The sequence below is a fragment of the Ochotona curzoniae genome, unplaced genomic scaffold, assembly GCF_017591425.1.
Source record: "Ochotona curzoniae isolate NIBS_2020 unplaced genomic scaffold, NIBS_Ocur_1.0 contig_523, whole genome shotgun sequence".
Taxonomy (NCBI): Eukaryota; Metazoa; Chordata; class Mammalia; order Lagomorpha; family Ochotonidae; genus Ochotona; species Ochotona curzoniae.
In genome coordinates this window covers 1,397,744-1,423,086 of record NW_024466459.1, presented here as the reverse complement: position 1 = coordinate 1,423,086, position 25,343 = coordinate 1,397,744, and the positions used below count along the sequence as shown (strand labels likewise).

General features: G+C 42.6%; 1 protein-coding gene and 1 pseudogene across 1 annotated transcript in view; one reads left to right on the top strand and one right to left on the bottom strand.

The window, feature by feature from the left end:
- Positions 1-363: 363 nt before the first annotated feature.
- The window catches only part of LOC121162364 (leucine-rich repeat-containing protein 37A2-like), a 33,065-nt gene continuing 8,085 nt past the window's right edge, over positions 364-25,343 (bottom strand). The window contains exons 6-18 of the mRNA XM_040989348.1: positions 20,971-21,042; positions 18,233-18,304; positions 17,196-17,276; positions 15,032-15,103; positions 14,417-14,491; positions 9,513-9,631; positions 6,824-6,951; positions 5,171-5,479; positions 4,720-4,827; positions 2,144-2,199; positions 841-889; positions 621-763; positions 364-532 (exon numbers count right to left, since the gene is read on the bottom strand). Coding sequence (XP_040845282.1) covers positions 442-532; positions 621-763; positions 841-889; positions 2,144-2,199; positions 4,720-4,827; positions 5,171-5,479; positions 6,824-6,951; positions 9,513-9,631; positions 14,417-14,491; positions 15,032-15,103; positions 17,196-17,276; positions 18,233-18,304; positions 20,971-21,042 — 1,375 coding nt within the window. The 3' untranslated portion in view covers positions 364-441. The remainder of the gene's footprint in view (positions 533-620; positions 764-840; positions 890-2,143; positions 2,200-4,719; positions 4,828-5,170; positions 5,480-6,823; positions 6,952-9,512; positions 9,632-14,416; positions 14,492-15,031; positions 15,104-17,195; positions 17,277-18,232; positions 18,305-20,970; positions 21,043-25,343) is intronic.
- Positions 20,967-23,780, top strand: LOC121162483 (annotated as a pseudogene).

Genomic DNA, 25,343 nt, shown 5'->3' with positions numbered 1-25,343 from the left:
CCTTAGATTTTCCTGAGCACAAAATTTCTTAATTCCTGTCGTAGAAATGGGATAGCAGCACCAAATTGTGCATATAAAATCTTTTCTATGGGTGGCACGCGGGGGTCGGGGGGACCTTTATAAGCAGAACGATCAAACAGCATATTGAATCCCCTTAGCTTTCAGAGAAGAGAGGTTGGGCAAGACTGGCTTGACTGTGTCTACCAGGTCAGTTTCTGTAGAAGGAGCCTGTGCAGAAGATGTTCTATGTTTAAAGGCTGACGAGGCAGGCCACAAGTAGACCACTAACAATAGAGATGGGATCTCTTCCACTTTCATTTCTTACCACCTTGGCTGGGACTGCTTATGAATATCACACACTTGAATACAAGACAATATATTTTCTTAACTAAGTCAGAAGCAGATTAGGATATAACCCACGGGCAGCCACAACGGAAGGGGTCACTCTGTGTGCTCCTCCTCGGGGGCTTCACTTTCTCCTTCGGCAGCCGACTCCGTGTGCGCCATCTCACCTGGGCCTTCACTCACCATGCTGTGGGGAACAGAACAGGCCACTAGTACCTCTCTGCTCACCTCAACTGCTCCCGTTAGATAATAGGGTGAAGGCAGTGCATCATTACCCTGCATTCTTTTGGAACATCTCATCTTCCTCAGAGGACTCCTTGTCATGGAGCTTCCGAGCCATCTCTTTCTGGCGTGCAGCATTAAGAGGTTTGTACATATCCCTTAGCCAGAGTGGCCACCTCAGCCAGAAAAAGCCCTCCTGGGAAAGGGGAGGAAAATGTTAATCTCACTTCCCCGCTGCTTCCTCCAGCCACACCTGCATCCCCTCAGAATTACCTGGGTCTCATTGTCCGTGAACTTCCTAGACGAATGTTCAAAAAAGCCCCTGTAGGAAAACACATGCACAAGACAAGCAGAGACTGGTGCCATTCCCCACCTCACCCGGTGTGCATCTCTGGTGTGCCCGGGACAGAATGTAGCCTTCCTCCGCAGTTACCACAAAGCAAAATCACCTCAGACCTGGGATCTGGGCTTCTGGGAACTCTCCGTGTCTGCCTGAAGGTGCCGCTGTGGCTAAGGACCAACTCTGACCATTGCTTTGTGTGAGGTTGTCAGCCCAACAACTGCCTTCCCCAAGTGCCCTTGTGCAGTGAGCGACTGCACAGCCACATGGGGCACATGCACTGTCTCCCTCCTGAAGTATGACTCCAGCCTCCCCCCTAGACTGAATCTCACATGCCTCCCTCCCCTGGGGATGAGGGAGAAGATGCCTCTGTGTGCATAGGCCTTGACCCCTGTAAACTGCATCACATCAGGCAGGGCCTGAGTCCAAAAGCAAAGTTACCTAATTCATACAGCCTCACACTGCAGGTGTCACTGATGGGAGAGTGAGTGGTGAAATCAGATAAAGGATTCAGCTAGCACTGACACCAAGATACCCCTTATGAATCCAAGCATTACAGAAAAGAGTGTGTTGTTTCAGCCACTGTTTATGTCCACAAACCATGTGCGTACTCATTTCTGACAGAACATGTAGCACACAACCCAAATCCCTGTAAGCCAGAGAAGCCCCAGCTGGGAAAGAACCTTCCTTTCTACTAGAGGTGTGACCATGGGGCAAGATACTGTCCTTTCCTCCTTCTGTTTCCTCTCCTAAAAGGAAGAGATACACTACTATCTGAAGGTCTCTCCAGTTAAAGCTCTAAGAGGTTTGGTGAGAGGACTCGAGAAAGGGGGTCTAAGACCAGTGGGAGGAGAAGGAAGTGTTCCTGCAGCCTGAGGAAGGACTGTGCATGCTCCTTTCCAGCAGCCTGGAAGGAGACCAGCCACACTCTCCCCCTCACCTGACCAGTGCCATACAGCCTCCCCAGCCCTTGTCTGAAGGCCTAGGTCTGGCCAGATGGCTGAAAACAGCAGGGATGGCACAGCTGGTGCTGCTCCCCAGCCCCTGCATCCCAGAAGAACTGGGGACAGCAGAGGTGCCATGGTGGTACTGTCTACCTCAGCTGTGACTGGGTACCAGCTTGGGTGACCGAGCTTGCTCCTGCCTCTGGCGATTTCCTCATTATATAATAAGTATTCTAAGTTCTCCTCCTCTAATCCCAAAATTCTGATTTAAAAGTTGCAGGCTGGTACTTACCTTGGATAGTTTTCTATATCATCCTCTGCTGCTCTCCTACAAGCACGAGGGTAATTCTGTTTTGGAAGAAGACACCATCATTGTTATCCATCACAATCTCTGAATCCTTTACATTCCTTTAAGTCTTTCTACGCATTGAGATGAAAACTTATTTGAGGATAGGAATTCTATGCTGTTAATAGCTCTTTGAGTCTTCCCTGCACCTAGTTTAGAGTCATGCATACATTTAGGACTTAATACATTTCTTGGCTGCTTTAGATAATAGAAACAGATAATTCTCAAGGAAAAAAGGAAACATCCTTAATTTGATAAAAGTATGATTAGAAACCTAAACAAAAGTGTTGTTTCAAAGTCAAGATCAAGAATGGGGTGTTTATTAGGATTGCTATTATTCACCATTTTTGAGCAGGCCCCAGTCAGTGCAATAGGGAAATAAATGGGTGTGAGTATTGCAAAAACACTCATTTGCATGTGAAATGATGGCCAGCCTGAAAAGCCCAAGAGAAGCAACAAACCTGGTGAAAAGTAATATGAGAGTTGAGAGAAGTGGCCAGGCACCAAGTCAAGAGATCAGTACACACACCATAGCAGCTTTCCTGGGCACTGCCAATCAGAAAGCTACTTGGGAAGAAGAGATAATGAATCTGCGAAAACCCACAAACCCTGAGGTGGTGGGATTTGTCCATCTCCTTCAGAGGCAAGGTTTGGCCACTGAAATGATTTCACATCTGCTCTTATGCAGTGTTAGGATGGGCTCTGCCCGTGCTGAGTCTCCTCATCTTTTCTGTACTGTTGTCACCATCCTTCTGTGGCTGGCATGTCTGCATTTAGACACAGTCATACATTCAACCAAGTGTTGTTGGAGGCTTATAGAAGCCCTCAGATGTTTAAATACCTTTGCTGTGCTGCATTATAGGTTGAGCTTGGCACCTCGATTTTTAAAAATGTGTCATGTTTCTAAGTTCTCAGGGAAGAGGAAACACCTCTTTATGGCCTCATGGATAGGTGGTAAATCTGACAGAAAGTCTAGGTCCAAGAGGACTGGAGGAATCAAGGCACCCAGTGAAATAAAGGCATTTGAGATGGGCAAAGGCACAGGTGAAGTAGGAAGGAGCATAGGTTGGCTGAGGTATGATGAGGGGCTACAATGACAGTCGAAAAGGTGGATATAGTTAGGCTGGCTTAATAGGGTAGAGTAAAGATTAAACTACTCCCAATATTCAAGCACATTATATAACATTAAAAAAGATAAATAGAGGCTTGCTCCCAGAATGGGGTATGGGTTTAGAACAGCCTGATGCAGAATTCAACTGCCATACGTTAACTGAACCTATTTAGACAGGACCTTATACAGTGGAGCAGAAGGATGCTATGGGGGTCTAATGACTCTAATATTTCTGTCTTCTGGCAGTGGCCTGAGGACAGTGACATTTCTTGAGGGAGGAAACTGTATATCATTTCAGCAGTGAGGGAATAAAATCAGTGTTAGAATATAAGGCATTGTGATTACATCAAGTCGTTGATATAGCTTTGACTTGGAGAAATTTTGTTATTACATTAATGCTGGCCTTTTTAATGGCTTATTTATTTGAAAGGCAGAGTGAGGAGATGTGGGGGAGACAGGGAGAGAGAGAGAGAGAAAGAGAGAGAGAGACTGACTTCTATTCACTGGCTCACTCCCCAAATGGCTTCAACAGCTAGAGTTCAGTGCGACAGAAGCTAGGAGGCAAGAACTACTTCCAGGTCTCCTGCATGGTGGCAGGAGTGCAAGTGCTTGGGCCATCAGCTGCTGCCCTCCCAGAAGCGTTGTCGAGAAGTTGGATTGAAAACAGAGTAGCCAGGACTTGGATTAGCACTTTGACATGGGATACGGGTCCCTCAAGAAGTGGCTTAGCCCACTGCACCACAGTGCCTGCCCTTTCTTAAAGAAAATATTGGCTTTCTTATCAAAATTGTCTGATGACTTATTCCCTTGACTTCAACTGCACGGAGATCTCCTGGCAGAGAGGTCCTTTCAGAAATCTCTGGTAAATACATTTCAGTAAAAGAACAAAGCACATCTGAGTTTTAGTTACTGAAAAAGTATGTGGACAACGGTCCAGTTCTTTGGTGTATCAGGCTGAGCCTTCATCTTTGGTCCTGACATCTTCTATGGGTGCTGCTTTGAGTTCCAGCTGCCCACCTCCAATCCAGCTCACAGTTACTGGCATGGAAAAGCAAGTCTTTGGGTACCTACAGCTGCATGCTTTGCCTGAAGGAAAGCCCATGCTCCTAGCCTCAGACCAGCCTAGCTCAGGCTATTGGGACCATTTGGGGAGTAAACCAGCAGATCGAAGATCTCTGTCTCTCTCTTTCTCTCTTTCTGTGCCTCCCTGCTTATAACTCTACCTTTCAAATAAAGGAAACCTTAAAAGGAGGAGGAGGAGGAGTGGGGAGAAGAAGAAAAAGAAGAGGAGAAGAAGCAGGAGGAAGATGTGGACAAGTGGGCAAGTGGCTTTGCTTTTCAGGTTGTAGCCTCTGGGTAAATTGCAAAGACAGGGAGGGTTCTGGAAACCTGAATTAACTATTGTGCTTACCTCAATAAAAAAGAAAATGATAGCGAAGACCACCACTATTGAAACCACAGATAGCACCAAGATGAGTTTTTTGTTATAGCCGTATCCTGGAACCTCCTCCTCTGTGAGCTAACAAAAAGAACAATTTAGAAAAACAAGATTTAGAAATGTAAGGTATTAACTATTCTCAATTCTATTCTTCCTGGTAACTGGCTTATAGGATCTTAAAGGCCATGCCAAACTAAGGCATTATATAATATTATTACACATTTTCTTCTACAGTTTATTTGTCCTGATGTTAGATCTGCTTCACTCTCTGTAGGAGCAAAGTGGGGAGTTACCATCATGGCCAAAGTTACGTGCCCACGACACGATATGGACTAGGAGCCCCTGTTCTTCCTGCTTGCTGCTTCAATGGCACTTCCTAAAGGACAGGAAAGGGCAGGTCTCCTATCTCAGCACCTGTCCTCACCTCACTTGACTCAGTCGTTTTTGCATCACTCTGAGCTTCTAGGCTCTCATTGATGTAGTTCTCCATTTTCCATTGGTCTGTATCCCATTCTGCCTTGGCCAGCTTTACTTCCTGCTGCTCACTGAGGAGCTTCATGAGGAGGCCCGTTCTGGAGATGAGCTTGGCACAGCACAGTTGCACATAGGGCTCAGAGCAGTCCATTTTCAGAGTCCTGATAACATATGAAATGAGCTTTCTCACGTCATTGTTGGGGATGAGGGACCGTAGTTGCTGGTTTAGCTGAAGTTCAGACTCATCCCTTGAGGATGTCTGCAAGGGGTAAGTGATGCCTGTGGGCGGGGAGGGGATGTTCGTGCCCGTTTTGGGGTACTCCTGTTGCCTTTTGCTTGTCTGCTTAGCGGTCAGCATGGAGTTGAGTGTAGTCCTAGGGGAGCCTGCCACTGAAGGATGCCCCTGCGTTGTGTCATCAAGGGGCATATCTTCTGGCAGAACCATGTCATGTGCCAAAGAGTTTCCTAAGTCATCTTCTGCAGTATTGTTGTCTTCAGAAACACCTTCTGTAACAGATACTGGATGAGCAATTACCTCCACAGAAGGACTTCCCTGAGAACTCAGGTCTGGAGAAGATGGGGAAGGCTCTTGGGGAGGGGAGTTGATGAGACTCCGCAGTGCAAGGAATGGAGGCCCTCTTACTGACATCTTGGCGCTGAGGGGAGTTTTCCTCCTGAATGCTTGCCTGAGTTTGGCCTTGGGTGTTCTGAAGACAGGATGAGGATACATTTTATGTAAATGGTAATTCACCCTAGAATATGAGCTGGGTTCTGCTGCCTCTGTCTTTTTTGCGCTAGCCTTTGTGTCTTCTAAAGTAAGCATGGTGTAGGTTAAGTCTTTTTCTTTGTTTCTGCCCTCAGGGAGGGACTTTGCACGGGCTGCAGCAGTTGGCCTGCCCATGATGTACTGCTTTAGGGAAGAGGTGGCCTTGGCGTTGTGCTCTTCTGTGAGTGGGGGCTCTGGGTAGAAGGAGTTGGCCACCAGCTTCCAGGGCGTCTGGACCACATGAAGCTCCTCCTGCTCCTTGGCTCCTGTGCTCCCCAGCCGGCCCTCCACAAGGGGGCGCACTCTCTGTCTCCTGATTGTCTCAAGCTGCTGCCTTTTTCTTAGGCCCTTTGGCCCCTTGATGACTTTTTTCACTCTTTGTAATCTTTGCCTTGTGCTTGGGGTGGGCGCCAGGTGGTGCTGCTGTGAGTGGGCCATTTCCAGTTTCTTTAGAAATATGTGGCGTTTAAATTTGGGATCTAACAAGACAGGCTGTATTTGCATGGCAGTGTTTTCTCTTTGTTTAATCTCATCAACTTTTTCTTGGATTTTTGCATATAATATATTTTGCAGAAAGCGCAGCCTCCTCAACTTACTTTTGTAAGCTGAATTCTTGTATATTGGTTTAAGAGAGGGGCTCCTTTTCTTGGTTTTCAGGAAACCAACGAATTTATCTCTATCACGTACTTTTGAAAAAAGTGGTGTAATGAATGGCAATAGCGTTGACTTTATATCTCCTAGATTGCCATCTGACAAATAAGGCAGTATATAATTTAGTGCACTAATGATTTCGCTTTCATCTTTAAAGTCTAGCATCTCGTTCGCAAAGTCTGGAACATTCAAATTGAGTGTTTGTGACTCTTGCGCCTCTGGCTCAATAATCAGTTCAGTGCTAGTGTTCCTCTTCCGGGCCTGCAGTGCCTTCAGGAACATTCCTTTTGGATTCCTTATAAAAGCTTCTTCAACTGTTAAAAAGGAGACAGTGCTTTTGAGAACATGACCCTGATGGAACAGCTTTATGTCAGTGTACAGTCATCTATCCCCAACAGTTAAAAGTCACCAATATGTGGGTGCCATGTACAGAGGAAAAGTAACCCAAATATAAGCCCATGAGATGGCAGCAACAACAGGAGAGAGTTGTTTGAAAGAGTAACCCTCAGAAGAGTCCATGGTGTAGAAAAGCAGTAGCTGTATCCCCAGTGGCCAACTGCCCAGTGCCCAGTAAAAGCCCAAGGCTGGGAGACGGTCTCCATGCAGCTGGCCCCTGTGTGGAAGTGCCTGCCTCACCGACACATTCTGCACCGTCCTGCCTCAGACACCCAGGGAGCACAAGGCTTCCTCTCCCCCTCTCCAGCAACCTTGCCTTCTTGCTGCTGTCAACAGGTGACCATGGCCAGACACATTCATGTGAGGGGACTGAGGATATAGATGCTAAAACAGGGGCCTACTCTTCATCTGGATGTGTCCTTTTCCACCAAGGCACCAGTTGCTGGTCCCTGCTCAATGTTTCCTAGTGCTCACCACAAAGGATTCCACTCAGAGAAAAACACTACTACATCCACCCTGGTTCTTTAAATCTGGGCAGGTGATGCAGGTGGAGTGATTTGTAGGTTGCCAGGTGGTAGGCATACACAGAATGCTCAGGGAGCTCTCTAGGGGGCAGTAGTAGTATTTGGGTCAACACTGTTCTAGGCCCTAAAATGCAGGCAGAAATAGAAGCTGCTTTTGTAGATGCCTGTTTCTGCCTTCACTTCTAGTATTTCCAGCTTGATTTAGGGATGCCCTCAAGCTTCCAAGTGCAGGAAGGTCATGTGTGCTGTTGTGTGGCTGGGCTTCTCCCCCAGGCCCTGCAGTGAGAGTGAGAGGAGGAAGCAGGAATCACGGGGAAATGTTGTGGGGCCAGTGAAGAGCTAGCAGAGAGGAGTGGAGGCTGGACAGTACTACCCTGCCCTGGCTGACCTGCTGTGGGACCTGCAGAAGCTAAGGCTGGCCGTCACACTACCAACAGCCAGCCCCCATGCAGAACACCACCCATTGGGCACCAGCCAGAATGCTTCACTGTGCCCCCTGACCTGCCTTCTGAATGGTGAGAACCACAAGTCACAAAAAGTTGCACACGTAGAAATAGCAATAGGTGGAAACACCCAGCAGGGTTGCAGGCTGTATCCTGTGATGACCTTTAGATCATTCTAAAAATGTCACTAGAATAACATTAATCATGGCCAGCATTCTTGCTCCCAGGACACACCTGATGCAATGACACTCTCAAGATTTCCCGAAAGGGGCACAGCAATGGGTGGTCCTCAAGTCCCAGCTCAGGCTCCATGTCCTCTGAATACTCAACAGGCTCCTCGCTGATATCATACCCAACACCAAGGAGCATGAAAGGATGGCCCAAGCCTTGTTGGGGATTCATTCTCAAGATCGCTCACTTTCATTTCTGGCACTTACTTCTTGACTGTAAATTTTACTTTTGTTTAAGAAAATATTGCTTTCCTGCTTTCATCCACATTTCTTCCTTGAATTCCTTCTTGTTATTGACAGAAGAACTTGGGCCAAAGCTAACCAGATCACACCCACAACAAACAGATGAACATATGGCTGTGGAAACCCCAAAACTGGGAACAAAAGACCTGGGTGCCAGCCTCTCATGCTTAATGCCCTGGGTCACATTTTTTCCTCATTTGCAAAAGCACACTAAAAGTGCTTGTTCTGCCTGTTTCTGCAGAAGGGAGGAACAATATAATAGGCAAAACAAAACTAATCAAAACTGTGCTGGAAAGTTAGGAACCCTATCTGTATGCGTACACAACGGGTAGAGTGCTAGTGCCCCAGATGCTGACAGAGATGTGGATTCAAGTTCTCTCGGGCAGAAAGCAGCCATAGCTGGAAGTCCCAGTGTTAGTGGTTGTAACCATCACGCACAGAAAACCACTTCAAAGCCCCTGGGTTTTGCCCATGGAGAAGCTCGAGCCTTGGAGCAGGTTCAGAACTGGACTGTCTATGGGAAGAAGGGCCTTCCACTGCATCAGAGGAGCCAGGCAGCCATCCCTGGCTTTGGAACCAATTCCCAGGCTCAGAATAAAGCAGTGTCACTTGTACTCTTTTCCACAATTGCAGAAACAAGCCAAACAACAATGTTCTACACCTGTTCTCTAGGGCAGAGGCACTGGAGGCCTACTGTGTATAAAAGCAGGCTACACACTGTGGTGCAGTGCACAAATGAGTGCTCATGGAGGCAAAGCATCAAGCTGAGGGCACAGTGCACCATGTGGCCCTCAGCGTTAAGCCCGTCCCTTCCATTTCTTTCCTGTGATTCTTATGCACATGGAACAGTTAGAGCATCAAATTTGGTAATAGTAACTAGGAACCTGACTTTCACCAAGGGAGTAATTATGAAATTGAGAGAGTTTAACCCGGAATGAAGAAAAAACAAAGCAATTACATTATTTAAACATATTCAACTTAAAAATAAGAAAAACAAATGAATGGAAAACATTAAATTGTATCAGGCAATTGGACTCACCACAGTGTGTACTGTTTCTCAGACATGCATTGCCACAGTGCAGCTTGATTGTTTGGCAGACAACCTCAATGTCATTTTTAAATTTGCACAGGCAGCAGGCCATATGGCTAGGTAAGATCCTACAAATAGAAACAGAATTCAGTTAATTGTTAAAGGGTTACTTGAGTAGGTGAAGAGGCAGGCCAAGGCTGTGAGAAAGGACTTCTTGAGGTATGTGGCCAGGCCTGTTGGGTAGGAACCTGATGACCAAGTGCTGCTCTTAAGTGTTGCAAATATGGGAAGGAGGCAGAGGTGCCCAACAGAAAGCTAAGTGAGGCAGTGGGTGTGGTATGCCCTGGATAAAGGTGCCAGGGGTTATAACTGGGGGGCCACGGACCGGTAGCCTCACTCAGGAGTGTCTCCTCCCAGCTCACACAGTAAGCTATACACATGATCTCACTTTGGGTTGGAGTACACAGAAGGAAGACCAACATTTAAGAGTCTGAATAAGAACCACCCCCCGCCAACTTCTGAGGTCCCTATCTCAATTGCTGTTGTGAGTAGCTAATATTAGAAATTGCTCTGGGTACAGAAAAAGACTGACCAAAGAAACTGTTGGAAAAGATATGGAGGGAATGGACCCCTCAGGCACCACGAATGGGAGTGAAAACAGTTTGATGGGACAGGTGGTTGGCCCAGTGGTAAGCATACTGCTGGAACGCGTATGTGCCATACTGGAATCCCTGGATTCTAGTTCTGGTTGTACTTCCAATTCCAGCTTCTTACAATCAACAACCTGTGAGGCTGCACTGCCAACCACAGGAGAGACCCAGGTTGAGTTCTGGGCTCCTGGCTTCTGCCTGTCCTAGCTGCAGTTGGGGGCTGAATTAGCACAGATGAAAGGTCTCATCTGTTGTCTGCTTCTGCCTCAGCTACAGAGAGTGGGGAGAAGAGAGATCTTCCACTCTCTGATTCACTTCCCAAATGGCAGCATTGTCTGGGTCTCATCCAGGAGGAGGCCAGGTACCTGGAACTCCATCTTGGTCTCCCACATGAGAGGCAGGGACCCAAGCACTTGCACTATGTTCTGCTGCTTTTCAGGCATACTGGTAGGGAGCTGAATCAGAAGCAGAGCCCAGATTCAAACTAGAGCTCAGAATCAATGCTGACTTTGCATCCTGTGGCTCAACTGCATTTCTGCAGTGCCAGGTATTAAAAAAAAAAAAAAAAAAAGCTTTAGATGGAAAGTATTTTAATAGTTTCTTACAAACTGAAATATAAAACTACCGTATTTCCCCACCATCCCATTTATGGGTAAATACTCAAGAGAAATAGAAGTGTTAGGTCTGTACAAAGACTACACGATTATTCAAAGGTGATAGAAAAAAAAAAGTTTAAGTTACAGAGATCTTAATTCACTGATTCATTCCCCAAATACCTGATGACACTTGGGACTTGCCCAGGCCAAACTTAGGAGCTGGGAATCTGTATAGGCATCTATATGGGATGAGAGGGACTCAAGCACTTCAGCTGTTACCTGTGTCCTCCTAGGGTGCTTTTATTTTGAAAAACTTCAAATCTACAAAACCCCCCAAAGGAGGCTATCATGAACTTCTATCCTTTACTTAGACTCAGTAGTTGTGAACACTTTGCCACACTTACTTTCCATGTTTGTATGCCCATATGCTTTGACAGTAAGCTATACACGATTACCTTTTCCTGCTAAGTGCTTCCATGTACACCCCAAAGAACCAAGACAGTCTTCTACATATCCATAATACTATCACCATTTAATCACTTTTAATATTGGCTACTGTAGTCCATATAAAAATGTCCTTAATTGTCCTGACCAGCTCTTGGCTTTTTGTTTGTTTCAAGTATAGACTCCAATCAAACATCATACTTCTTTAGTTTTCTTTGATTTATAACTGGTCCCTGTGGTTTATTATTTTAAAAGAGTTTTATTTATTTGGAATGCAAAGTGACAAAGAAAAGAGAGAAAGCTATCTCCTATCCATTGATCCACTCTCCCAAATGCCACCAAAGTTGGGACTAGGACAGGCTGAATCCCGGAGCCAGGATCTCTATCCAGGTGTCCCATCTAAGTCATCACTTGCTGCTTCCCAGGTGCACTAGTAGAGAGCTGAATCAGAAACAGAGCAGCTGGGACTTGAACCTGTGCTCTTACATGGAATGTGAGTGCCCAAGGGGATGGCTTAACCCATTGCAGCACAATGTCCACCCTTTGCTGTGCTTTTGAAATCTTTCATGGCATTGACATTTTTGAAGCGCTCAAGCTAATTATTATATGGTCTGTACTTCAGTCTGGTTTGGTTTTATAAGAGCATCCTGCATGTAATTACTAGAGAAAGCTTCTAGTAAGAACTCATATAAGGAATACTGTCATTTTTGATACTTAATAAAATGACTTAGTAATGACACATTAAAAGTATTCTTTGAAAGTATACCAGCAAAGCTTTAAGACTGTAAATCTTTTATATATTATCCTTACTGGAGAATAATTATTTTTCATTATTGCATTAAAGAGCATTACACATGAGCCAGGACTCAAATGAACTTGTCCTGCTTGGTATAAAAACGTCTAAAGTCCCAAGGGTGTCCAACAATGAACTCCAGTGTGCTAGGAGCTTAAAACTATCACCATGGTGGCAAATAGCTACAGAGAATGATAACGCTTTCCCACCCACTAACGGCCAAGAGTAAAACCAGCTAGACCACCACTGCCTTGGCTAATTTGAGAAAGCTTGTTGATGATGAGAACTTTGGCTATCTAGACAGGAACACATCTTGCTGACATGGGAGGCATCAATCGTGGTTGTTGTAGCCAAGAGTTGAGGAAGAAGAAAGTAGTGTAGCAACCAGTGGATTTGACAGTGTGGGAAAGTTAGTCAAAGAGGTGGCCTGACAGATGATTAGAACAAGGTGCTACATAAGGGGTCTTCTTCCATTTTTGCCTTGTGTAATCCTAACTAGCAGCAGCATATTCCTTCAGTGAGATCCCACGTCGGCACGGGTTCATATTGCGGCTGCTCCACTTCTAATCCACATCCCATCCACCTCCCGGCTTGTGGCCTGGGAAAGCAGTATCAGATGGTCCAAAGCTCTGGGCCCCTGCACCCACATGCGAGACCTGGAAGAAGCTCCTGGCTGGCTCCTGGCTTGACATTGGCTCCACTCAATCTGTTATGGCCATTTGGAGAGTGAATCGGCATATAGAAGATAGAGAGGTCTTCTATTCATTAATTCACTCCCTACATGGCTGCAACAGCTGGAGCCGGGATGGGCTGGGCTGAACCCAAACCCCTGGAGTCAGGAAACAAACCAGCATCCATATGGGATGCTAGCAATACAGGTGAAGGACTGCCTGTTATGCTACCCTGCAAGCTACAGGGGGTTCTCTCTGTTTCTCTTTTTCTGTCTCTCTCACTCTGTGTCTCTCTCTTTCTTTTAAAGTTGTATTTATTTATTTGAAATGCAGAGTTACATATAGAGATGGAGGGGCAGAGAGGACAAGCTATTATAAGTACCTCCTAATAGAATAAAAACATGTTTTATTTATTATTCTTGTAGATTTGAAAGTCAGAGTGACAGAAAAGAGAGCTCTTCCACCCACTGATTCACTTCTCAAATGTCTGCAAGTCAAGGCTGGACTGGGCCATATCGAGGAGCCCAAAATTTCATCCAGGTTTTCCACATGGGTGGCAAGGACCCCAATACATAAGCCATCATCTGCTGCCTGCCAGAGTGTTTATTAGTAAGTGGCTAGATTGGAAAGAGGAGCCAGAACTTGAATTTGTCACTTGCATGTTGGATATGAATGCACAAGTAGCATCTTTAGGCAGTGTGCTTAATGACACCCCTTAGAGCGTTTCTAAGATAAGGGTCAGGATACAATATGGAACAATTACAACTCCTGGCTCTGCTGCTGACAAGGCAAAATGCCCAGACATTTTAGGAAGCAGTTTAGCTGTTTCTCCAACAATTCGTTAATGAATTGTTAGCAGTTCATACAGCAATGTCATCCCTAAGCATTTACTCCAAAGAAATGAAAGCATGTTCACACAGAGATCTTCCTGTGAATGTTTTTAGTTTCACCTGTAGTTGCAAAAAATATTGGGGGAAAAATCAGATGTCCATAAACTGAAGAATGGGTAAACAAACTGGTATTTCCACAGAGCTGGGCAATTTTACTTGGCAGAAGCACTGCTGATAGAGGCAATAACATGGATTAATAGCATAATCCCAAAAGGAATGTGCTATGTGAAAGAAGCCAGACACAACAGGAGACACACAGTGCTTGACTTCACTTTCAAGGCTTTATGGGGAAGTTAAAACCCGATGGGTGGCAATAAGATGGGTGGTTTGTAGGGCCTGGGTTAGGTGGAGATGATTAACTGCAAAAGACTATGGGCGACCTTTCAGAAGCACTAGAAATGTTCTATGTTGGGAATTTGGTGCTGGTTACATAAACATATTTGTCAGAGCTCATCAGATTGCATACTTACTTGTATGAATATTATTACAGGAAAATTATGTCTCAAATAAGCCTGACTTAAAATAAAAAAACATAGAGTGGGCATTGGGGTGCTGTGGGTTAAGTTGCCTTTTGGCACAACTTTGTCCCATATGAGAATGCTATTTCAAGTCCTGGCTTCACTGCTTCTGATCCAACTTCTGACTAATGTATCTGGAAAGGCAGTGGGTCCCTGCTATCCATATAGGAGACCCGGATGAGTCCTGACTTCTACATGGCCAAGCCCTGGCTACTACAATATTTGGGGAGTGAAGGAAGATCTCTCTCCGCATCTCTCTTTCATTCTGCCTTTCAAATAAATTAACATATAAGAAAATTAACACGACCAATCTATAAAACATATGAAAATACTAAGAGAAAAATAACTTACAGCTGTTGCAATTTGAGAGTCATCATGAGGATGTTCTCGATTGTGTTGAGTGACACAAGTGTTCTGCCGACATCTCTGAAGGAGAGAGACCAAACATTCATGATATGATCCCCATTGAAAAGTTCTGTCTTCAGTAGGTTCATTTCAAGACAGGTGTATACATCAGCTTTTGGGTCTTTTAAAACAAACTTACTCAAGAGTTTGTCATGCAAGATAATTCCAGAGAGCTCTTAAAGAAGTTTCACCACGTGCATTATTAAGTCATTAAGGACCCTAACCCTAAACTTTAACCATTATCTTAATTTCATGTTTATATTTCATTTATCTCTCTTAATTAATTACTTTTTTTTCTCTTTTAACAATGATGTGTACTTATATCTCTTTGTTTTCTGGGATCAATGCTATTCCCACTTATATCCACATGTCCCATATCTAAATGTGTTGACCAGCACAATGTCTCCCCTGGCTGTCTTGCCCATTATACAGCCTTTTTTGGTCAGTAACTTATTTTTCAATAACATAGTTAAAGTTATTATTTTCTAATTCAATGTAAAATAATTAGCCTTTATGAGAATAAAGAGTAGAAATCATCTGACTCATGAGATGAATACTTACAAATATTTCAATGCTGGTAATTCAAACAGGTAGGGATCTTCAACAATTGTTAGAGGATTATGACTGAGATTTCTGAAAAAGCACAGTGGAATTAAAATGATGAGCCTTTTAAGTATGCACAGTGGCAATTGTATATATATATGTAGTTATGGAACTTAAAATCATTTTCTATCTTCATCTATAAATCAGCCTTATAATTTCTAAAGCATTCTTGGGGAGCTACATGGGTCACTGGAAGACACAGAAGAGAAAAAGAAAACAAAACTGCAAATGAACAGCAAAGAAAAACTCTTCCAAAGAACTTTTTAGTCAACACCCTTGGAAGGGATTGGTTGTTTGGCCTAGCAAGTCAAAACACCATGACTTTAGATTAGGTGCCAAGTCCATAGGTGTGATGCTAGATAGTGTAAACAACCAAAGGAATAAATAATTTGAGTTTCTCAAAACTTGAATATCTCAAAAGACACGCAAGAATGTGAGGGCAGGTGTTTAGCGCAACAGTTGAGTTGCTGTTTGGGATGACTGCATCTCATATCAGAGTGCCCGGTTCTACTCCATTTTGAATCCATCTTTCCACTAGTGTGCAAGCTGAGGCAGCAGGTGATGTCTCAAATATTTGGGTCCCTGGTACCCACTCAGAGAGATCTCTATTGAGTTTTAGACTCCCCGCTTTGGCCTGACCCAGACTAGGCTATTGTAGCCATTGGGGAAGTACAAAATCCTGTCTACCTCTCTACTTTTCAAATAAAATGAAAGTAAATTAATTTGCTTAAAAAGGCACAAAGACAAGGCCCAGCACTATGGCTAATTGGCTAAAATCTTTGCTTTCAATGTAATGACATCCCATAGGAGCACCAGTTTGTGTCCCGGCTGCTCCACTTCCCTTCCAGCTCCCTGTTTGTGGCCTGGGAAAGCACTGGAGGACGGTCCAAAGCTTTGGGACCCTGCACCCACAGGTGAGACCAGGAAGAAGCTCCTGGCTCCTGGCTTCAGATCAACTCAGCTCTGGCCATTGTAAGTCATTTGGGAAGTGAACCAGCAGATGGAAGAACTTCCTTGCTGTCTCTCCTTCTCTCTGCAAACCTGACTTTCCAACAAAAATAGATAAATTCTTTTTAAAAAAATCATAAAGGCAAGTCACAGTATGGGAGGAAAGATTTATAAATCATCTCTCTGATACAGGATTAGTATCCAGAATGTCCAGACTATATAAGGAACTCTTACAACTCAGTGAAAAGGAAAGCAATTTTTTTAAATGGGGAAAGAATTTGAATAAACATTTAAAGAAGACTTATATATTGCCCATATACATGAAAAGACATTCAATGTCTTAAGTCATTAGAAATGCAAGTGAAAACTACAATAAGATGCTACTTTAATCACTTGCTAGGAGGCTAAATCCAAAAAACAAATGTTGACATATTTTGAAGAACTGGAACCCTACTACTAGGCAAGTGGGGATTGTCAAGTAATGTAGCCAGTGTGGAAAAGAGACTGACAGTTCCTCAGACAAACTGATCCTAGTTACCATATGGTCAGAGTCAAGGCACTTCTTCCTCCCACTCATCCAGATCATGATTTTTCAAGTATTTATCTCTGAAGTGATGAGTTACCTGTGCACAGTGGGAACCTTTGAAGTAGACAAGGGTGTTGTTTATGTTAAGCTGTGGTGTGAAAAACAGTAAGAAAACACATTGCTGTATTTCTGATTCCACACACATTCTGGATGCATGTCAAGGAAATATGGGGTTTTTTATTCTTTGATGGTCATGGCCTTTTTAGATTCACGATGAAGATTCTCCTCTAAGCCTGACTTTGCAATAGCTCATGCACCTACTCTGTGGTTTTAAAACTCAGTTTCAGAGTTCACTTTGGGTTTGAGTGAGGGGCTCAGGGGGTGAATCACGGGGGCCCTCAGGGCCATGGAAACTGGAGTGGTGCTTGCTCATTAATGCCTCCTTTGTCAAGACCATGATCAACACTAGGGAGAAGACGGCATGTCAGCTGTCACACAGACTTGTCAGCCTCTTTGTACCTTGGTTTCCCCAAATTGGAAAAAAAAATGAGTGGATTATAGGGCATAGCTTACTCTCAGCTAACGATAATTATAGGTTTTTACACATATGCAGCTGTTTAAAATGTGTTTGTCTTATATTTCACTTACAACTTCTGCAAAAACTGCATCCCATGCCATGCCTGAAATGTGCCAAAGCTCAGTTCTGTGAGTAAATTGCAACCAAGATTTCTACAAAAAAGCATAAATCAAGAAGCAGAGAGTTATTCTTTGTAAACATTCATCATTCAGCAGTTGTCCTAATTTGTACAGGTGAAACATCACCTCCACACACTCAAGACTTCCCAGTTGGAAGACTCTGGCTTCTGACTTAACACTTTCACATTTACACAGGCGGTGCATTAGGTACACCAAACCACACGCGACAAATACTTGTGCTCAGTGATCTTCATTTCCTCTCTCTAGAACAAGGTTTCACAACTTGAGCCCTTTAGACATTTTGAGCTGGGTAATTCTTTGTTGTGGGTATCCGTCCCTTACATGGTACTTGTTCTACAAGAACTCATGGCAATTCATTTTGCAACACCCTGGCCCTGGCCCACCAGCTACCAGCGGCATGTGCACAGCTGCCGGATAGCACCTGGCACAGAATCATAGCAGTGGAGAGGCACAGTTCTGTGATAACCCACTCTGACCTGGGTGTCGGAGTATCTTTGCTAGGGACTGAAAGATTGGCTGTATAATTCTAGTTAACTTTCTACAAGCAGAATTTTAATCATACTTCAAAATAAATAACAAGTGGGCTATATTTAGGATTGTTTTGAGTCCAACACTGTGCACCACAGGTAGTTGAACTGCCACCTGAGATGCAGTTTGAATCCCGGATGCTCCGCTAGTAAGCTAACTTCCTGTTAATTTGCCTGAGAAAGTAGTGGAAGATGGCCCAAGTGCTTGGGGACTTCTGCACCCACTTGGGAGACCTGATGAAACTCCTAGCTCCTCGCTTCAATTTGACCCAGTCTTGGCAATTATGGCCTTTTTGGCAGCGAACCAGCAGATAGAAGATCTCTCTCTCTCACGCGCGTGATCTCTCTCTCTCTCTCTCTCTCTCTCTCTCTCTCTCTCTGTAAGTCTGTCTTAGATAAAACATCTATCATAATTCCAAATGCAATGAAATTATAACTTACAAAAACTGCAAGAAAGGTAGTGGTTCAAATGTATGTCTTTCAATAGACTGTATGTTGTTACAGGATAAATCCCTAGGGAAAAGAAAAGGAAATATTGCCTTGATTATCTACTTTAGATCTCTAATCAGCAGGAAAAAAACAGGACTTAGAACTGAGAATATGGCTTCTGTGCTTTTGTCTGAATGCTAAACCTTGGATTTCTGTCTGAAGTTTCCAGAACCTCTAATCCTACTTGCAACTTTCTATAATAGGCTCACCTTCATGCTCTTCACAAGTAACATATATAATTACAAGTCTTGATAGATTTGGAGGGCAAAATTTTCTGATAACAGGAATTGATTAGAACCTCTCTTCCCTCTTCTGTAATCCAGAGATAGTTTACGTCTCTCAGTGTGTATATCCATTTCTTCTTAACACTATTACCCTTGTCTCTTCCCATTTCTTCAAAGCATAAACTCCTTGAAAAACATGGACTTGGTCTTGTTCATCTGCATTGACCACCAAGTTGAAAACTCACTCATGGAGGTAGGGAGGACTAGCATTGTAGACAGTGGGTTAAACCACCATGCCTGTTCAAGTCCCAGCTGCTCTGCTTCTGATCAGCTCACTGCTAATGTATCCGGGAAAGCAGCAGGTGTACTTGGTCCCCAGCCATCCATGTAGAAGACAAGGATGGAGTTCCTGGCTCCTGGCTTTGATCTGCACCATTACTGGCTCTTAAAGACCTTTGGGCAGTGTGCCAGAGCATGGACAATCTCACTGTCTCCCTGTCTTATCTCTCTCATCTCTACCTTTCTCCTATCTCTCTGTTGCTCTTCTTTCAAATAAATATTTTTAAAAATAAATAAAACTGGCTCATGGAAACCAAGCAAACAAAGATATTTATGAAATAAGTGAGTAGCTGTGGAGTGAGTAGAAGAATGAAGAAGGTGACTAGTTTTAGAGGATGTGGTTGTAGAACTCCATGACCCTGCAGAGCATTGTCATCTACGTAGTGCTTGTTGAGCATGTTTGATTTATGTGCTTGTTTTCCCTGTTAGATTATGAGCTCCTAGAAGGGTAAGAATCCTGCCTTACACATTTTTGCATTTCAAAAATTAAGTAGCGTGCTTGGCATTCTCTTTCACATTTTAAATCTGATTGGCTCTTACAGTGATGTGAATAATACAAGATCAATAGATACAGAGGTAAACATGCATGAACATATAGTCAGCAAGAGGGACTATACAATAGACTATCATATCGAGAAGTGAACATACATTGCAGTATGCATCTATACTTCCAAATCAAAGATAGACTCCCACTGAGACTATTAAATAAATCTTGACATTAGAATGCTGAACTTTCTGTCATTGTCTATACTTACAATGGCAGGATACACTAAACCATCAGAATGATGAACGTATGACTGTTTTTGAAGGACATACTATTGTAATAATATAGGGGAAATCAGTGGGAAGGAGAGGAATTGGGTGGGGAAGGGGAAATTCCCAAGCCTATGGAATTGTATCAAGGAAGGAAAGAAGAAAGGAAAAAAGGAAGGAAGGAAGGAAGGAAGGAAGGAAGGAAGGAAGGAAAACAAAGGAAGGATGCAAATATATAGGCTATCATGCAGTCAGCTTACAAAGGCTGTCCGGGTAGAAGCAATACTGAGCAGTTTTCTCATTTCTTTCTCTCCAGACTGTGTTTGCCCAGATTGTAAAGGTACCCAAGACTTCCAGTACAGAAGTGGCTGTCCCCTTACGGCCTAGAGGGTTTGGTCTTATGCCTCATACAATGAATAGAATGACACAAATATGTCATATGAATTATATATGCTAATGAGTACCAATAATTAGCCTAAGGAGGATTAATGATTGTCTACCTCTATACTACTTCATCGTCATTTTAAACATGTTTTCTAAAATCCAGTGTAACAATTTCTGCATTGAAACACAAATCCCAATCTATCCTCCTGGTATTTTAAAATTATTGATTATATTAATTCTTCTTTTCTCCCATTTATTATTATTATTTCTAAGATACAGTTCTATATGCTCTGGGATTTCCCCTACCCCCTCTCCAAATCCCCTGTCCCCTATACTATTTTTCTGTTATTTCTCTGTTTTGCTATTTAGTACTTAGTCTGATTCAGGTTAAATTATCAAGCAGTTTTGAATTCATAGAATTCACATTCATGTTAGTGGTCTATATTTCAATTCCTTTAGGCAAATATCTAGGGTTATCTTTAATTCCCTTTCTTCTACTAAATCTTCTGAATTAGCTTTGTAAATATTTTTTCATAAAGGTCAGATGATAAATGGATCACATACAGTCTCAATTGCATTTTCTACCTTGTTCCTCTTTTGCTGGTGCTTTTTTCCTTTTCTGGCCCTTTGTAAATGGGAAATCATTTATACTCAGACCTGGACAGGATTTGATTCATGAGGTATGGATTAAATACAAATGTAAGCAAATAGAATATAAACATGATGTACCAAAGTCCGTTGTGTGTCTATAATGAATCTGATCTTATCACCACTCTCCTGTGTAAGTGAAGTTTCCTATCTGGGTCTTGTCTATATAATTTTTTAAATGCAAACTGCATAGGAGGCATTCAGTGTATTAGACCATACTCAGACTTCTAGAATTGCAGAATTGTATTACTAGAAGAAACTCTAGAGATTATCTGGTTTGAACCCTTATTTATTTTACAGATAACCATAATCTCATAAATTTAAAAAATCACATAAACTTACAGATACTCCAGTGATATCAAGCCTTCAAATGAATCCTTATGTAATTCAGTCAAACGATTATCACTGAGAATTCTAGAAAATGAAAAGGTTATTTCAAGAAATAAGAGCAAACCAAGGACAACTTTTTGCTACATAGGAATTACTCCATAGGTGGAGGTGACCTCAGAAACCGTGTCACTTAGGTAGTAGCTTCATTCTAATTTCAAGTTGATGCTGCAGATTCTATTTTTATTTGTAACTTTTCTTCATTCATTCCATCTCTAAACACACACACACACCTACCCACCCTTCCCACCAAGTCATATATTTAATATCTACTCTGCAGATCACAATAATTCTGGGAGGCATCAAGATTGGCAGAACTGCCATCTTCTCCAGTCTTTTGCTAAACCTAAACCTCACCATAGAAGGCCCAAGTAGCCATGTTGCCTTCAAGCTAATGTAGACACAAGGAGAAATAATAATGACTGAATCGTTGCATCCCTGCATCTCATGAGGAGACCTGGAATGAGTTTTAGGCTCTCAGCTTCACTAGATGCAGTCCTGGCCATTGAAGACATTTGGAAAGAGATCAGTGATGGGAGCTCACTCATTTCCCATGGCCCTTAACCCTGTCTCTCAATCCTCCCAGCTCTAGGTCTCACAAATAAAGTTGATTAAAATTATTTTTCCTCTCAGCCATCTTTACCACCCTCATTTCCACAACCCAGAGAAAACAAATTTGTTTTCCTATGAAATGAGTTTCATTTCTCTTACAATTTGGGGAAACAAAAATCTCTAAAGAAGAAATGAATAAGGTAATATAAACTATGTATCATACTTAAGAGGTTCATAATTTATGAATGACTTGTAGCAATTTTCCTCTGAACATATGAGGTATCCATCTTCATAATCCCTTTTCCTAGGGTTAGTTTGTTTTGTGTTTTATTTAAAAAAAAAAAAAAGGATTTATTTACTCTTATGTGAAAGGTAGAGTTGGGGGAGCCCGCTACAGCGGCAGCAAGGCAGGGAAGATGGCAGATGTGATCAGCAACTTGTGACAGTACAACATCCAAAACAAGGAGATCATGGTCAAGGGGGAAGAAGTCGTCTTCGGGGAGTTCTCCTGCCAAAGAACATCAAGACCAACTATGTGGCGTGGGGGTCTGAGAAGAAAGGCCAGCCAACAGAGTACCACATTTTGGACTTCATCCTGTTCCTGTTGAACATGTGCACCTTTCTCATCCCGTTTATGTCCACCATGCAGCTACTGGAAATAGTCCTGTGGTTAGAACACCTGACTGCCAAGATCTGCTTAGTTATCTTAATGGGGAAGCATCAACATGTGCAAGTATTGTAGAAGCGCCCTCTGCAGATAGGGCTGCAGCCACCTACTCAAGCTAAACGAGCTGCAGATGGAGTTCTAGCAGAAGTCAAGAAACCACGCGTACTGAAGAATGTGTACATCTTGATAATCAGAGACTGGCTGCTCGTTTGGAGGGTCATAAAGAAGGAACTGTACAGACTGAACAGATTAGGTCTTTATCTGAAGCCATGTCAGTAGAAAATATTGTGCAATCAAAGCCAAACTTATGGTTAAGAAACAGTCTGCTGTCAACACTGATCTGGATGATGATGTCACTGACGTTAACCAGGGGAGTTTTGTAGATGCTGAGGTAGATGTGACCTGAGGTATTGTCAGCATGTGGATGAATGGACAACGATCTTGCAGAGCACAGGAAATAACTTTTCGGAGAATCTTTTTGCAATTCTTCAGTCTGTGATAGAGAAGGGTGGGTACCTGAACAGTGACCAGCTCCAAATGCAGCCCCAGTGGATCCCACATTGTGTATGAAACTGCCTAACCCGGCTGCATACAACAGATATGATCAGCAGAGATTCAAAGGAAAAGAAGAAACAGAAGGCTTCAGAATTGACACTGTGGACACCTACCAAGTTATGAGACTGAAACTCTTGCAGGAGGGTGCATCTGCCTGCAAGACTCAGACTCGTGCAGCACAGCCATACCAAGACCAGTTTCATAAGCAAGACCTTCTCCAAATCAGAAAAAAAAGTTCTCAAACACCCATCATCATAATTCCCACAGCTACCACTTCTTTAGTAACCATGTGTAATGCAAAAAGCCTTTACAGGATTTAAAATCGGTCTCATCAGATGTAAAGAAGAAACAGGATTGTCAACAAGAAAAACTCAAATTCAGAGAAGAAAAGACCAAATGCAACCAAGCGGCACCACAATTAGTGCCACAGTACCTTATATGGTAATAAATCAACTCCTTAAACTTTTGCCTCAAGATTGGGATCAGGTTGTGGCAATTTTTGTGCAAGGTCCTGCTTGGCCGTTCAAAGGTTGGCTGCGGCTTTTGCCTGATAGATCACCAGTTGACACATTTGTCAAAATTAAAGCCTTCCATCTCAAGTATGATGAAGTTCATTTAGATCCAAACATTCAGAAATGGGATGTAACAGTATTAGAACTCAGCTACCATCAACGTCATTTGGATAGACCTGCTTTCTTGAGGTTCTGGGATAGATACTGGATAGATACATGGTGAGGCATAAATCCCACTTGAGATTCTGAATGTCTTGGTTCCCTCTTTTCTGGAAATCTGGACTAAGAAACACGGATATACGTTGATACAAAGACTGAGACTCAAGCTGTATGAATTTATCAGGAGCCTGACCATTGAAGAAGGTCACACATCCATCTCTTCTAAACTTTCATGTTTTGTGCTTCAAAGGGGTGAGGCTTCTCATCCAGAAAAGCAAACTTTTGGCTTACAGCTGTTTTTTTTTTTTTTAATCTTAGCCTTCTAGTCTGTAATTGAAATTGTAGATTTTGATAGAAGTTTTTTTTTCATTGATTATATTAACATTACTATAACTTTTTTTGGAAACTAGAGACAGGATATAAATACGTGTATGCTTAGAGATTATAAGGCTTTCTAAGCCATCTTGCTTCTGATTTTTTTATTGCTTTATTAATTCCTTTTGCTGAAAATACTATGTTATGAATGGCGTTAATTTGAATGAATCAAAATATCAGCCTAAAAATCTACCACATCTGCATTTAGTGTATTTACAAAGGAATAATGAAAACATCAAGAATAACTCTTCAGTTTTGGTTAATTGTTCAGCCTTTATTCAGACTTTTCCTTATGCTTAATACAGTTAATAAATGTAAAAAAATGAAAATAAAAAGAGTTTGGTAGAGTGCAGTAGCCTAGTAAGTGGCTAAAGTCCTCACCTTGCATGCACCAGGATCCCATATGGGTGCTGGTTTGTGTCTCAGCTCCTCCACTTCTAATCCAGTTTCCTGTTTATGGCCTGGGAAAGCTGTGGAGAATGTCCCATTTCCTCGGGCCTGTGCACCCGTGTGGGAGACCCAGAAGAAGCTCCAGGTTCCTGGTTTCAGATCATCTAAGCTGTGGCCATTGTAACCATTTGGGGAGTGAGCTAACAGCTTGAAGATCTTTCTCCCTATATCTTTCTTTGTAAAGATGCCTTATTTAAATAAATAAATAGGAAAAACGAGAAATATTTTCTAAAGTATATGTAAACCAATTGCTTCTACAAACAGGAAAATGATGAAACAACAGGAAGATAGACAAAGGGCAGAAACCTTAATGAAACATAAGTGTTCAGTAAACATTTTAAAGATATTTAAATTCATGGGTAATCAGAACAATCTGAATTCTGATGAGTCCTCTTTTATTCACTTGCCTTAAGCAAAGCAATGGAGAGAATCCAGTGGTGAGAAGGTGATGGGAACTGATTGATGCCATGGGAGTAAATGATGCTATGGTCTGCTGACTGAATGGTAAGCTGGCACACAACTTTGATGACATTTAAAAGTATATCTGATTGGTCTTTACCCCAGCAATCCCATTTTTAGATTTCACTCTACAAAATGCTTTTCCATAATCACAAAGAAATGTGTGTGTGCTGCAATTGTGCATGAAAATTTTAATATAATCTAAAAATCCATCAATAGGGGAATTATTAAACTATGATAGAGACATATTGGGGAATATTATGCAGTAACTTATAGGAAAAAGCTAGTCCTCCAAGTGTAGGGAGGAAAGAATCCCAGGACACATCATGAAGTTAAGGAATCAAGTTACAAGGTGTAATTATTTAGGCACAATAAGTACATATGTGTATATCCAGCCATACAACAAGCTTATTTTGTTAAATGTAAACATGTATGTAGGCAAATGCAAGATAAAAGAACTCAAAGGGCATGTACTAAAATCACAAGCAGTGCTTACCTGAGAGGTAGAGAGTTATGGTATAAGGAAGGTTTTCCTATCTCTTTATTTTCATTTTTTTTATCCACCAGAAAGAATCACATAGGACTTAAATTATAGAAAA